This window comes from Astyanax mexicanus, chromosome 11 (genome assembly GCF_023375975.1).
Source record: "Astyanax mexicanus isolate ESR-SI-001 chromosome 11, AstMex3_surface, whole genome shotgun sequence".
NCBI classification, from domain to species: Eukaryota; Metazoa; Chordata; class Actinopteri; order Characiformes; family Acestrorhamphidae; genus Astyanax; species Astyanax mexicanus.
In genome coordinates, this window is record NC_064418.1 from 24,089,337 (window position 1) to 24,106,105 (window position 16,769).

Below are 16,769 nucleotides of genomic sequence, written 5' to 3' on the forward strand. Positions count from 1 at the left end.
TACCGCAGGGTGATGGTAGTTTTAGAGAGCTGTACTGCAGGGTGATGGTAGTTTTAGAGAGCTACACTGCAAGGTGATGCTAGTTTTAGAGAGCTGTACTGCAGGGTGATGGTAGTTCTAGAGAACTGTACCGCAGGGTGATGGTAGTTTTAGAGAGCTGTACCGCAGGGTGATGGTAGTTCTAGAGAGCTGTACTGCAGGGTGATGGTAGTTTTAGAGCGCTGAACTGCAGGGTGACGGTAGTTTTAGAGAGCTGTACTGCAGGGGGATGTAGTTTTAGAGAGCTGTGCTGCAGGGTGATGGTAGTTTTAGAGAGCTGTACTGCAGGGTGATGGTAGTTTTAGAGCGCTGAGCTGCAGGGTGACGGTAGTTTTAGAGAGCTGTACTGCAGGGGGATGTAGTTTTAGAGAGCTGTGCTGCAGGGTGATGGTAGTTTTAGAGAGCTGTGCTGCAGGGTGATGGTAGTTTTAGAGAGCTGTGCTACAGGGTGATGGTAGTTTTAGAGAGCTGTGCTGCAGGGTGATGGTAGTTTTAGAGAGCTGTACTGCAGGGTGATGGTAGTTTTAGAGAGCTGCGCTGCAGGGTGATGGTAGTTTTAGAGAGCTGTACCGCAGGGGGATGATAGTTTTAGAGAGCTGTACCGCAGGGTGATGGTAGTTCTAGAGAGCTGTACTGCAGGGTGATGGTAGTTTTAGAGAGCTGAACTGCAGGGTGATGGTAGTTTAAGAGAGCTGTACTGCAGGGTGATGGTAGTTTTAGAGAGCTGTACTGCAGGGTGATGGTAGTTTTAGAGAGCTGTACTGCAGGGTGATGGTAGTTTTAGAGAGCTGTACCGCAGGGTGATGGTAGTTTTAGAGAGCTGTACCGCAGGGTGATGGTAGTTCTAGAGAACTGTACCGCAGGGTGATGGTAGTTTTAGAGAGCTGTACTGCAGGGTGATGGTAGTTTTAGAGAGCTACACTGCAAGGTGATGCTAGTTTTAGAGAGCTGTACCGCAGGGTGATGGTAGTTCTAGAGAACTGTACCGCAGGGTGATGGTAGTTTTAGAGAGCTGTACTGCAGGGGGATGGTAGTTCTAGAGAATTGTACCGCAGGGTGATGGTAGTTTTAGAGAGCTGTACTGCAGGGTGATGGTAGTTCTAGAGAACTGTACCGCAGGGTGATGGTAGTTTTAGAGAGCTGTACCACAGGGTGATGGTAGTTCTAGAGAACTGTACCGCAGGGGATGGTAGTTTTAGAGAGCTGTGCTGCAGGGTGATGGTAGTTTTAGAGAGCTGTGCTACAGGGTGATGGTAGTTTTAGAGAGCTGTACTGCAGGGGGATGTAGTTTTAGACAGCTGTACTGCAGGGGGATGTAGTTTTAGACAGCTGTACTGCAGGGTGATGGTAGTTTTAGAGAGCTGTACTGCAGGGTGAAGGTAGTTTTAGTGAGCTGTACTGCGGGGTGATGGTAGTTTTAGAGAGTTGTACTGCAGGGTGATGGTAGTTTTAGAGAGCTTTGCTGCAGGGTGATGGTAGTTTTAGAGAGCTTTGCTGCAGGGTGATGGTAGTTTTAGAGAGCTGTACTGCAGGGTGATGGTAGCTTTAGAGAGCTGCACTGCAGGGTGATGGTAGTTTTAGAGAGCTGTACTGCAGGGTGATGGTAGTTTTAGAGAGCTGTACTGCAGGGTGATGGTAGTGTTAGAGAGCTGTACCGCAGGGTGATGGTGGTTCTAGAGAACTGTACTGCAGGGTGATGGTAGTTTTAGAGAGCTGTACTGCAGGGGGATGGTAGTTTTAGAGAGCTGTACCGCAGGGTGATGATAGTTTTAGAGAGCTGTACTGCAGGGTGATGGTAGTTTTAGAGAGCTGTACCGCAGGGTGATGGTAGTTCTAGAGAACTGTACCGCAGGGTGATGGTAGTTTTAGAGAGCTGTACTGCAGGGGGATGGTAGTTTTAGAGAGCTGTACTGCAGGGTGATGATAGTTTTAGAGAGCTGTACCGCAGGGTGATGGTAGTTTTAGAGAGCTGTACTGCTGGGTGATGGTAGTTTTAGAGAGCTGTACTGCTGGGTGATGGTAGTTTTAGAGAGCTGTGCTGCAGGGTGATGGTAGTTTTAGAGAGCTGTACTGCAGGGTGATGGTAGTTTTAGAGAGCTGTACTGCAGGGTGATGGTAGTTTTAGAGAGCTGCACTGCAGGGTGATGGTAGTTTTAGAGAGCTGCGCTGCAGGGTGATGGTAGTTTTAGAGAGCTGTACCGCAGGGTGATGGTAGTTTTAGAGAGCTGTACCGCAGGGTGATGGTAGTTCTAGAGAACTGTACCGCAGGGTGATGGTAGTTTTAGAGAGCTGTACTGCAGGGGGATGGTAGTTTTAGAGAGCTGTACTGCAGGGTGATGGTAGTTTTAGAGAGCTGTACTGCAGGGTGATGGTAGTTTTAGAGAGCTGTGCTGCAGGGTGATGGTAGTTTTAGAGAGCTGTACTGCAGGGTGATGGTAGTTTTAGAGAGCTGTAAAGCAGGGTGATGGTAGTTTTAGAGAGCTGTACAGCAGGGTGAGAGTAGTTTTAGAGAGCTGTACAGCAGGGTGATGTTAGTTTTAAAGAACAGTACCATAAGGTGTTGGTAATATTGTGTAGTTTGGGTCAACAATATAAACTGCTGATATTTTTACGCTTTTAACTAGGTCACTAGTGGTTGTTCTGGTCAACTAGTCCATTGGTGTGTAAAAGGTCTTGCCTTTGGTGATGAGGACACTCTTGTGATGTTCATAGTAATACTTCGTCTTATGTTTCCTATTGCACTGCATTTTTTTATTTAAATAAAAACAAACCAAAAGATTTGCCTAGTTTATTAAGACAGTACATGTTCAAGCTAACATTTGTTCCTCAGATTCTACTGCAACTTTTAATAAGATACAGAGATTTGGGAATTTGCTTGAATTATATTCATGGTCAACCATTTATAATGAGGAATACCAGTATGGTGGTCAAGATACTTCTACAGGGGTTGGACAAAGAAACTGAATCACCTGTCATTTTAGTGTGGGAGGTTTCATGGCTAAATTGGACCAGCTTGGTGGCCAATCTTTACTATTGCACACCAGTAAGAGCAGAGTGTGAAGATTCAATTATCAGGGTAAGAGCACAGTTTTGATCAAAATATTGCAATGCACACAACATTATGGGTGACATACCAGAGTTCAAAAGCGGAGAAATTGTTGGTGCATGTCTTGCTGGCGCATCTGTGACCAAGACAGTAAGTGTTTGTGCTGTATGAAGAGCCACGGTATCCAGGGTAATGTCAGCATACCACCAAGAAGGACCAACCACATCCAACAGGATTAACTGTGGATGCAAGAGAAAGCTGTCTGAAAGAGATGTTCGAGTGCTAACCCGGATTGTATCCAAAATACATAACACCACAGCTGCCCAAATCACGGCAGAATTCAATGTGCACCTCAACTCTCCTGTTTCCACCTGAACTGTCTGTCAGGACAGAAAATTATTGTGGTCTAAAACCAGATGTTTCAGTTTCATTGTCCAACCCGTGTAGTTCTCTATTGTGCGTGTCTATGACAATAACTACTCAGTAATATGTGTTTGAGATTGTTGAGGCTGAACTGAAGCACAGTATATCTTCTATATTTATAAAGTACTTCTTAAAATGAATACTGCAGCTATATACAGTACAGTGGCTAATGGTATCAAAATATTATTGCTCATACTTGAGCACTCTAAGCAGAAAGAAAATAGATAAATAAAATAGATTTCACCCTTTTTGTATATTGCACAAAGTCTTTAAACAATTTGGCTTACAACAGTTTACACATGTTTACTAATTTCTGCAGAACCCTCTTGTTTCCATGAACTCATTGCATTTTCCCAGTTTTCTATTAATAATGCATTTGAGGAACTCTGATTGGTCCACCAGATTAGAAGCCTGACTATGATCTGAACATCTCTGCTTTTAATCCTGCTCATGCTGCTTAACCATCAGCAGCTGGAGCCTGAGAGAGCACAGTAGGTCGTGGTGTTTCTCTTTGGGTGGGTACAGTAGGTGGCACTCTCTCCCCTTGTCACTCCCATTGTGATGCTGGTTGGTACAGTCGTCTGTTTGCTGATGTATCAGTGTTGGGGATCCGGCACTTTCCTTTGAGCATATTGCTGCCCAGTGATGCTGCACTGATTGGAGGCAGATGGAAAGGAGGCGGCTGTTCTAAAGGGAAACCTCTGCACCACATGTTCCACTTCTCTGGTCAGAAGGTGTACCTTCTCTTCTTCCATCCACCCCAGGTAGTAGGTAAAAGGGGGAAGTTTAAGGTATGGTCCCCTCCACCGATGTGCAGGTATTGGTACCCTTAATGAAGAGCACACTGATCAGCTGTGGGAAGATGATGGTGTAGATCAGGTCGGAGCTCAGATACCACAGTCCGGACACTGTTCACGTCAGGAGGGCCATGGCAGTTGCCAAAGCGCCAAACACAAAGTGATCCTCATCACCCAGACGATCTCCTGGTCTGACGCCTGCAGACAAGAGATGGGGTCTGACTTTACATGTATAAGAGGAGGGGTGCACTGGTCCTCACCCTCCTAGTGTTGGGGGCATTAAAAGCAATGATTTGAAACATAAATTAAGAAAATATATAACACATTTGCAATAATACAGCACGGTTGAGAAACTTGTATTCTGCCTCTCACTGTGACTGATGGATTTGTGTGTCTATCATTGTTTTTTGTGCAACTGATCAATGAACACTCAGGAAATTAATATGGAGTTACTGCTGTTCATAGAACTATGGGATGATTTAAATGTAACCTTACATTTTCTTCTTCAGAATCAACATAGGGGCGAGATGGAGATCTGAAGATCAAATCTTCTCACGACTTCATAACTCGAGATACTTGTTATGTACAGTCTTATGATGAGACACATTCAAAAGGCAGACTCTACAGACTCAGCACATGTTTAATCTGTAGTTCTGTATTGTGCTGTTTTATCACAAATATATTAGTAGAAACATTGAGACAGCTGGTGAGTTCACAAACGACGAAAAGGATAAATCCACCAAACCAGCCCCAGAAAATCCTCTACTCATGTTCATTACTGGAATCTGGACTGATCTCTCCATCACTGAGGACCTCTGTGTTCATGAACGTTTCTGTAAATGTGGATCCGATCGTTGGACGCACTGGTGCCATCTCTCCCAGGATGATATTCTCACTTCCAACCAGGGTCGTCTTGTCCATGATCTCCCTGCTGTGCTTGGAAACGACAGCATCCAGGAAGTCGTATTTAGGGGAAAGCATGCCACTTTCAAAAAGATACTTGGCCATGTAGGAGCAGACGGCATTGCCCAGCAGTGAGGCCAACATGGCGGCTGTTTTAAAAGGAAACTTCTGCACCACGATGTGTTCCACTTCTCCGGTCAGATGATGTACCTTCTCTTCTTCTATCCACCCCGGGTAGTAGATGAAAGGGGGCAGTTTAAGGTACGGTTCCCCTCCGCCAATACGCAGCAGGAGACCAAAGATGTAGCCGGCTACCGAACCGTAAGTATTGGTTCCCTTAATGAAGAGCACACTGATCAGCTGGGGGAAGATGATGACGTAGACCAGGTCGGAGCTCAGATACCACAGTCCGTACACCGTACCCGTCAGGAGGGCCATGGCAGTCGCCAAAGCGCCAAACACAAAGATAGTGATCCTCATCACCCAGACGATCTCTCGGTCCGATGCCTGTGGAGATCAAAGCACTGTCAGTAATACTCAATACATAATAGGACAATATAGTTTAATAATCGATAATACCAAATGAATGTACTATTATTATTATTATTATTATTATTATTATTATTATTATTATTATCATCATCATAGCTGCTTTGCATCCTTTTGCCAAATGTTTTTGGATATTGCTGAGCTGCAGTCACACTGTACACAAACTGTACTCTCAAGTTACTATTCAAAATACATTTTAAATAAAAAAATACAAAAAGATGAAATAAAAATGTTTTAAAAAGCTAAAAGTGCACAGTTAATTCAGCAGTGTTTAATAAACACTGATAAAGTTACATTTTGCACTCTCAGTGTTTATTTAACACTGTTAAATTTACTGTGATAGCAATAGTATTCTTGCAGCAGTTGTACCTATATAAAATATACTATAATACATATTTACAATATTACAATGACATGAAAGGTAGGTAAGCAAATCTTCTTAAGTTAGTGTTGCATTTATGCTGGTGTGTGGATATTAACGTGTGTTACTTTAAAGTATTTAAAGTATGATTTTAAAGTAAAAATGATGGAAAACAGAATTAAAGTCCAGAAACTTCAGGTAAGTAGTTCTGATGCCTGGTTTTACAGTAATGCTGGTGATACTATATGTTTAATTACAGTAATGTTAAAGTTACACTGCGGAGAAAAACATTTACAATGTACAGTAGAATAAATCCTAAAATATTATTGGTATAGTCATATTGCTGTTTATTATGGTCTAGGATTTATGCACCACCCATTAAAAAGAGGTTCTGTAGGGATGCAGGACTAAATCTGATGTGGTAATTTTCATAATAACATCATATCTTTATCATCCAAACATATTTGCATATGAAGATTCAGTCAAATGTTTTTAAACTCTAAAATTTAGCCAAAAAATGTACATAGCTTTATTATCTAAACTTTACATTATCCAAATATATTTGCATGTTGTTGTTTATTACATCACTACACACACGTCACAACACACCATACCACACACTTCAAACCACACACTCTACACACCACACCATACCACACACTTCAAACCACACACTCCACACACCACACCATACCACACACTTTAAACCACACACTCTACACACCACACCATACCACACACTTCAAACCACACACTCCACACACCACACCATACCACACACTTTAAACCACACACTGTACACACCACACCATACCACACACTTCAAACCACACACTCTACACACCACACTCCACACCATACCACACACTTCAAACCACACACTCTACACACCACACCACACTCCACACACCACACCCTACCACACACTTTAAACCACACACTCTACACACCACACCACACTCCTCCATACAACACACGTCAAACCACACACTCTACACACCACACCACACTCCTCCATACAACACACGTCAAACCACACACACCACACCATGCGCACTTCACACCACACACTCCACACCCCACACTCTACACACCACACCATGCACACTTCACACCACACAATCTACACACCACACTTCACACCATCCATTCTACACACATTACCACACTCCACACCATTCAAACTTCACACCACACTCTGCACGTCACACTACACACTCTGCACACCATACCACACTCCACACCATGCACTCTGCACACCACACACTCTACACACCATACCACACTCCACACCATGCACTCTGCACACCACACACTCTACACACCATACCACACTCCACACCATGCACACTTGACACCACACACCACGCCACACTCCACACCATGCACACTTTACACCCAACACTCTACACTCCACACTATGCACACGTCACACCATACACTTTACAACCACAACACACTTCATACCACCCACTGTACACATCATACCACACACCACACCATACCACTCTACACACCACACTCCACACCCCTCCATACAACACATGTCAAACCACACACTCTACACACCCCACCATACCACACACTTCACACCCCACCCCACACCATACCACACACCCCACACTCTAGACACCACACCATATCACACACTTCACACCACACCACACATCAAACCACACACTCTACACACCACAACACACCACACACTATGCACACTTCATACCCCACACACTCTACACATCATACCACTCTCCACACCATGCACACTTCATAACCCACACACTCTACACATCATACTACATTCCACACCATGCACACTCTAAACACCATACCACACATTCCACACCATGCACACTCTACACACCATACCACACATTCCACACCATGCACACTTCACACCCCACACTCTGCACACCATACCACACACTTCAAACCCCACAGCATACACACCACACCACACTCCACACACCACACCATACCACACACTTCAAACCACACACTCTACACACCACACCACACTCCACACCCTACCACACACTTTAAACCACACACTCTACACACCACACCACACTCCTCCATACAACACACGTCAAACCACACACTCTACACACCACACCACACTCCTCCATACAACACACGTCAAACCACACACTCTACACACCACACCATACGCACTTCACACCACACACTCCACAACCCACACTCTACACACCACACCATGCACACTTCACACCACACAAACGACACACCACACTTCACACCATCCATTCTACACACATTACCACACTTCACACCATTCAAACTTCACACCACACTCTGCACACCATACCACACACTTCAAACCCCACAGCATACACTCCACACCATGCAAACTTCTCACCACACTCTGCACACCATACCACACCATGCACACTTCACACCACCCACTCTACACACAAAACCACACTCCACACCATGCACACTTCACACCACACTCTGCACGTCACACTACACACTCTGCACACCATACCACACTCCACACCATGCACTCTGCACACCACACACTCTACACACCATACCACACTCCACACCATGCACTCTGCACACCACACACTCTACACACCATACCACACTCCACACCATGCACACTTGACACCACACACCACGCCACACTCCACACCATGCACACTTTACACCCAACACTCTACACTCCACACTATGCACACGTCACACCATACACTTTACAACCACAACACACTTCATACCACCCACTGTACACATCATACCACACACCACACCATACCACTCTACACACCACACTCCACACCCCTCCATACAACACACGTCAAACCACACACTCTACACACCCCACCATACCACACACTTCACACCCCACACCACACCATACCACACACCCCACACTCTACACACCACACCATACCACACACTTCACACCCCACACCACACCATACCACACACCCCACACTCTAGACACCACACCATACCACACACTTCACACCACACCATACCACACATCAAACCACACACTCTACACACCACAACACACCACACACCATGCACACTTCATACCCCACACACTCTACACATCATACCACTCTCCACACCATGCACACTTCATAACCCACACACTCTACACATCATACTACATTCCACACCATGCACACTCTAAACACCATACCACACATTCCACACCATGCACACTTCACACCCCACACTCTGCACACCATACCACACACTTCAAACCCCACAGCATACACTCCACACCATGCAAACTTCTCACCACACTCTGCACACCATGCCACACCATGCACACTTCACACCACCCACTCTACACACAAAACCACACTCCACACCATGCACACTTCACACCACCCACTCTAAACGCCACACCACACACTCTACACACCATACCACACTCCACACCATACACTCTACACACTTCACACCCCACACTCTACACCTTTCACTCTACACACCACACCATGCACACTTCACACCACACAATCTACACACCACACCATACCACACACTTCACACCCCACACCACACCATACACCCCACACTCTACACACCACACCATACCACACATTTCACACCACACAATCTACACACCACACCATACCACACATTCCACAACATACACTCCACACCATGCACACTCTACACACCATACCACACATTCCACACCATACACTCCACACCATGCACACTTCACACCCCATACTCTGCACACCATACCACACACTTCAAACCCCACAGCATACACTCCACACCATGCAAACTTCTCACCACCCACTCTACACACAAAACCACACTCCACACCATGCACACTTCACACCACCCACTCTAAACACCACACCACACACTCTACACACCATACCACACTCCACACCATACACTCTACACACTTCACATCCCACACTCTACACACCACACTTCACACCTCACACTCTAAACACCATACATCACTTTACACCACACACTCTACACACCATACCACACATACTCCACACCGCACACCATACACTGCACAACATGCACACTCCACACCACACACTTTACACACCATACCACACTTAACACCCCACAGTCTCCACACCAAACTCCACACCACAAACTCTACACACCATACCACATTCCACACCATGCACACTTCACACCACACAATCTACACACCACACTCCACACCATGCACACTTCACACCACATTCCACACCATGCGCACTTCACACAACACAATCTACACACCACACTTCACACCATCCATTCTACACACCACATCACACACCACACCATGCACACTTCACACCACGCACTCTACACACATTACCACACTCCATACCATGGAAACGTCACACCACATACTCTACACACCACACTCCACACCATGCATGTCACACTACCCATTCTACAAACCACACCACACTTCACACCATGCACACTTCACACCACACACTCTACACACCACACTTCACACCATCCATTCTACACATATTACCACACTCCACACCATGCACACTTCACACTTCCCATTCTACACACCACACTCCACACCATGCGCACTTCACACCACACAATCTACACACCACACTTCACACCATCCATTCTACACATATTACCACACTCCACACCATGCAAACATCACACCACACTCTGCACCTCACACTACACACTCTACACACCATACCACACTCCACACCATGCACACTTTACACCATACCACTCTACACACCACACCACTCCACACCATGCACACTACACACCACAAACTCTACACACCATACCACACTCCACACCATGCACACTTCACACCACACACTCTACACACCACACACTCTACACACCACACCACACTCCACACCATGCACACTTTACACCCAACACTCTACACACCACACTCTGCACACATCACACTATACACTCTAAACCACAACACACTTCATACCACCCACTGTAGACATCATACCACACACACCATACCACTCTACACACCACACCATGCACACTTTACACCACACACTCTACACACCATACCACACACTCCACACCATGAACACTCCACACCTCACACTCCACATCATACAGTCCACAACGTGCATACTCCACACCCCACACTCTACACATCATGCCACACACTCCACACCATACACTCCACAACATGCACACTCTACACACCATACGACACACTTCACACCACACACTTCATACCATGAACACTTCACACCCCACACTCCACAACATGCACATTCCACACCCAACACTCTGCACATCATACCACACACCAGACAATCCACCCCACTCCATACACTCCCCACAGCACAAACTTGACACCTCAACATCACACCACACACTTTACATGCCACACTCACTGAATGCCAGTGAACAAACCCCACTCACACACATTTAAGCAGACACTTAAATCATTCCACACTTACACTGCTCCTGCCACACTTTTTACACATACACACACACACTTCACACTCCACACACTGAACACACCACAAACACATACTACAAAGTGAAAATTCTGCACACATTTCACACTCCATACTTTATAATAATGTAGACTGAAACAACTTAGCAGCAATTAACTTTCAGTGTTTCAAGTTGCTTTGACAAGCCAACTTAAATTCAAACTTTCTTCTTTCTTTACTATAACTTTTCTAGTTATTACTATCAATTTGAGGTTTGTGTTCTGGTGCTGTGTCATCTAAAATGTTTATAGTGTATATTTAAAAACCTGTGCTGTCATTACTGCCCTAAACAAGAATATATATATATATATATATATATATATATATATATGAACAAATAAAAAAATTCCATTGTTTTTTTTATTGATAAAGAGTTAATAAGTTTGCATGCTGTGGAGTTCCTCACCGACTGGCGGAAGGCGAGCTGGTAGATGTTCCGTGCGAACATGGAACTGGCTGAAAGGATGGAGGAGTCTGCCGATGACATCACAGCAGCTGACACCGCACCCAAGCCGAAGAAGGAGATGAATGGAGGACAGAGGTGCTGCAGAACTATGGGCAGAATCATGTCCGACTCGTCTTTCTCCATGGGGGGAATGGAGCCGTACGACGTCTGATTCCAGTCTGTCTCAAACAGGGAATAAGCTTTATTAATAAGGTGTATTTAACACACTGTATAAAATGTATCTAAACATTACACCATATTAAATACATCTAATCCAGCGTTCCCTGTCTCTGCTGCTCTGGTGTTAAACCATGGATTAAAAATTAACACCACACGCTAACTAAAGATGTAGATAACATTTTTTGGCATTGAATGTAGTGTAAGTAATGACTTTTTTATTGATGTTTACTAATGTGAGTTTAAATATAAGAAAGTAGCTTTTTAAAGGAACATTTATAGCAAGTTACATATGGGTTAGATTATTCTGGATATGCTTGTTTTCAGGATATGCTTGTAATTTTAAGTGTTTTGAATGTTTTGGAAAAGGCACCCCTGATCATTGTGTAACATCCACGACCTCACATCTCCTCTATATAACTCTAAACATACAGATGATATTTTAATGAGTGTAAGCTCTGACAGCTTTATTTCTACACAAACACAAACACACTAAATAGCAGCTCTGAGCTGCTGTGCTGCAGAACTTAGCGCATAAACCATGTGAGGACACCAATAAAAAATAAAATACTTTACCTTAAACAATAATGACATGTTTCCCCTTTTTCTATTAAGTAGTATATAGCTTGATAAAAAGCTGCTTAAAAAGATCAAATGCATTGCTTTGGTTTTTGATACAGCTGCAAAACTGTCCATATAATGGTATAGTGGAGCCTCTCTAAAAATTTTAGAACGTCATCCTGATAGAGAAATAGTGACTTTAACATTATTTAAAGCAGTATTTATATTAACGCTTTATGAGAAGCGTGCACCTCAGCGTGATCCTGTTTCCTCCTCTCTCTGACAGATTTAGTCTTTTATTTATTTCCTTTACAACAACAAGCAGCTGCTGATTGGATGACACACTGACACAGGAACATCTGATCAATAAAATTAATTAAGCCCCTTCAGATCAATAATTACTTAATTCTCAGTTAAATTAGCATTTTTGTGAAGATGACTGCAGCCATCTGGAATGATCTACAGCTAGATTAATATCTGGTTTGGTTTACACAGTATTCTGTACTGAGATCTATTTTGTATGTTACTTACAGTACTAAGAACATTTTTGTAATTGTTTATGTTTGCAGTTTATATGCATGCAGCAAAAAATTTAAATATTGAGTTATTATTTTACCATTTAAGTAGAAACTTTGTAAGTTAGTGCTGTTACGGTAACAGTAGACAAACATTTAGTGTTGGTTTTTATTTATCCTGAATGTTTGAATTCTTATATAAAATAAAACTGTATTACATATTTGGTGCAGTGAGATGTTCCTAAAATTAATCAAATATTTTTCAGTGTTTTTTCATTCCACCAAAAATCGTCAGTGCAAAAATACCCTGAAATATTGTGATATTATATTTAAGCTACTGTAGCCTTTTTGTCAGTTCCAACCAGTCTTACCAGTCTGACCATTCTGACAATTTCCAGTTCACCTCATTAACATTAACTAGGCTGCACCTCACTACAAATGTAAAACCTCATATACGTTGTTACACAAAACCTCACATGATCAACACATCCACCACCACCACCAACAACAACAACTCCACAGTGTAACCGCACAGTCTAAACTTAATCAATGCATGTACACAAAACTGCACGTAAATTCTCATTTTTAATTTTTGTCCTGTTTTTAAAATAAATACTTAGGAGTAATTAGTAGCAGTTTATTTTGTTCATTTATTGTAGTAAAAAATAAATACGTTTTGATCTGTTTTTAAATTTGTATTGTTTTTCATTGATGAAAAAATAGATTTTGTATTTTGTTACAAAAATCTAAAGCATACTGTTGTTACAATATTTAAAATGTAAAAATCTGAAAAAATGGATGGTGAGGAGACATAAATATAAAACTAGAACACATGAACCCATTTGTTTTATTCTAAATAGACAAAGCTTGGTGTGTGTCTAAGTTAAAAATATTTTAGACCCAAATGTTTTTTTAATGACCTGAAGTGTGTTCTGATAATAGATTTTCTCTTACTACTCTCTACTGCTGAAGGTCAGCTTTGATATCCAGCAGCAAAACACTAAAACAGTACTTTTGTCCCTGCGAGTCTGCACCGCGGGTCTTTCTGTCTGTGCTGTGCATCCGATTAAATACACTGTGTCTGACAGCACAGCGGTAATTGAAACATTACTAATTACTTAATTTTTCTATTTTATTTCTATCTGATCACACACTGACCCATTTATACTCCCGGTACACTGAGAGTCGTACTCATTTACAGTATAGAATCACACAGAAGAAGAGAATAGAAATTCAAGATTCAACAGTATATCCAGTAAATTAAAACAAGACCAATTATTTAATCAGAATCATTATACATAAAAAAACTTTTTGTGCTTTTTGTGTGAGAGTGAGATTAGTGTAAGAGTAAGACTAGTGTAAGCACGTGATTGCATTCTGGGTATAAGAATGTAACGATAAAAGATTGTGGTTGGTGTAAGAGTGTGATTGCATTATTGGTGTAACAGTGTGTGCGATTGGTGTAAGAGAGTGACTGGTGTTAGAGTGTGGTTGGTGTAAGAATGTGATCGGTTTAAGGGTGTTGTTGGTGTAAGAGTGTGATTGGTGTAAGAGTGTGATTGGTGTAAGAGTGTGATTGGAGTAAGAGTGTGATTGGTGTAAGAGTGTGACTGGTGTAAGAGTGTGACTGGTGTAAGAGTGTGATCGGTTTAAGGGTGTTGTTGGTGTAAGAGTGTGATTGGTGTAAGAGTGTGGTTGGTGTAAGAGTGTGGTTGGTGTAAGTGTGTGATCGGTTTAAGGGTGTTGTTGGTGTAAGAGTGTGATTGGAGTAAGAGTGTGATTGGTGTAAGAGTGTGACTGGTGTAAGAGTGTGGTTGGTGTATGTGTGTGATTGGTGTAAGAGTGTGATTGGAGTAAGAGTGTGATTGGTGTAAGAGTGTGATTGGTGTAAGAGTGTGGTTGGTGTAAGAGTGTGATTGGTGTAAGAGTGTGACTGGTGTAAGAGTGTGGTTGGTGTAAGAGTGTGATTGGTGTAAGTGTGTGATCGGTTTAAGGGTGTTGTTGGTGTAAGAGTGTGATTGGAGTAAGAGTGTGATTGGTGTAAGAGTGTGATTGGAGTAAGAGTGTGATTGGTGTAAAAGTGTGATTGGAGTAATACTATAAATGGAGTAAGAGTGTGACAAGTGTAAGAGTGCGATTGAAGTAAGAATTGTTGGTACAAGAGTGTTGCTGTTGTAAGAGTGTGATTGGAGTGAAAATGTAATTGGAGTAAGAGTGTGATTGGAGTAAGAGTGTGATTGGAGTAAGAGTGTGATTGGTGTAATAGTGTGATTGGAGTAAGAGTGTGACTGGTGTATGAATGTGACTGAATTAAGAGTGTGACTGGTGTAAGAGTGTGACTGGTGTAAGAGTGTGAGTGGAGTAAGAGTGTGATTGGTGTAAGAGTGTGATTGGTGTAAGAGTGTGATTGGTGTAAGAGTGTGACTGGTGTAAGAGTGTGATTGGTGTAAGGGTGTGCCTGGTGTAAGAGTGTGATTGGTGTAAGAGTGTGACTGGTGTAAGAGTGTGATTGATGTAAGAGTGTGCCTGGTGTAAGAGTGTGATTGGTGTAAGAGTGTGATTAGTGTAAGAGTATGATTGATGTAAGAGTGTGATTGGTGTAAGAGTGTGATTGGTGTAAGAGTGTGACTGGTGTAAGAGTGTGACTGGTGTAAGAGTGTGATTGGTGTAAGATTGTGATTAGTGTGAGAGTGTGATTGGAGTAAGAGTGTGATTGGAGTAAGAGTGTGATTAGTGTAAGAGTGTGATTGGAGTAAGAGTGTGATTAGTGTAAGAGTGTGATTGGAGTAAGAGTGTGATTGGTGTAAGAGTGTGATTGGTGTAAGAGTGTGACTGGTGTAAGAGTGTGATTGGTGTAAGAGTGTGCCTGGTGTAAGAGTGTGATTGGTGTAAGAGTGTGACTGGTGTAAGAGTGTGACTGGTGTAAGAGTGTGATTGGTGTAAGATTGTGATTAGTGTAAGAGTGTGATTGGAGTAAGAGTGTGATTAGTATAAGAGTGTGATTGAAGTAAGAGTGTGATTAGTGTAAGAGTGTGATTGGTGTAAGAGTGTGATTGGAGTAAGAGTGTGATTCGTGTAAGAGTGTGATTGGAGTAAGAGTGTGATTAGTGTAAGAGTGTGATTGGAGTAAGAGTGTGATTGGAGTAAGAGTGTGATTCGTGTAAGAGTGTGATTGGAGTAAGAGTGTGATTGGTGTAAGAGTGTGATTGGTGTAAGAGTGTGACTGGTGTAAGAGTGTGATTGGTGTAAGAGTGTGCCTGGTGTAAGAGTGTGATTGATGTAAGAGTGTGATTGGTGTAAGAGTGTGACTGGTATAAGAGTGTGATTGGTGTAAGAGTGTGCCTGGTGTAAGAGTGTGATTGGTGTAAGATTGTGATTAGTGTAAGAGTGTGATTGGAGTAAGAGTGTGATTAGTGTAAGAGTGTGATTGGAGTAAGAGTGTGATTACCTGTAGTGTAAGAGTGTGATTGGTGTAAGAG

At 42.9% G+C, this 16,769-nt stretch overlaps 1 protein-coding gene across 1 annotated transcript in view; it reads right to left on the minus strand.

Annotated features, from left to right (window-relative positions):
* Positions 1–2,813: 2,813 nt before the first annotated feature.
* Positions 2,814–16,769, minus strand: part of LOC103023346 (high-affinity choline transporter 1) — a 31,978-nt gene continuing 18,022 nt past the window's right edge. The window contains exons 8-9 of the mRNA XM_049485143.1: positions 11,999–12,216; positions 2,814–5,715 (exon numbers count right to left, since the gene is read on the minus strand). Coding sequence (XP_049341100.1) covers positions 5,068–5,715; positions 11,999–12,216 — 866 coding nt within the window. The 3' untranslated portion in view covers positions 2,814–5,067. The remainder of the gene's footprint in view (positions 5,716–11,998; positions 12,217–16,769) is intronic.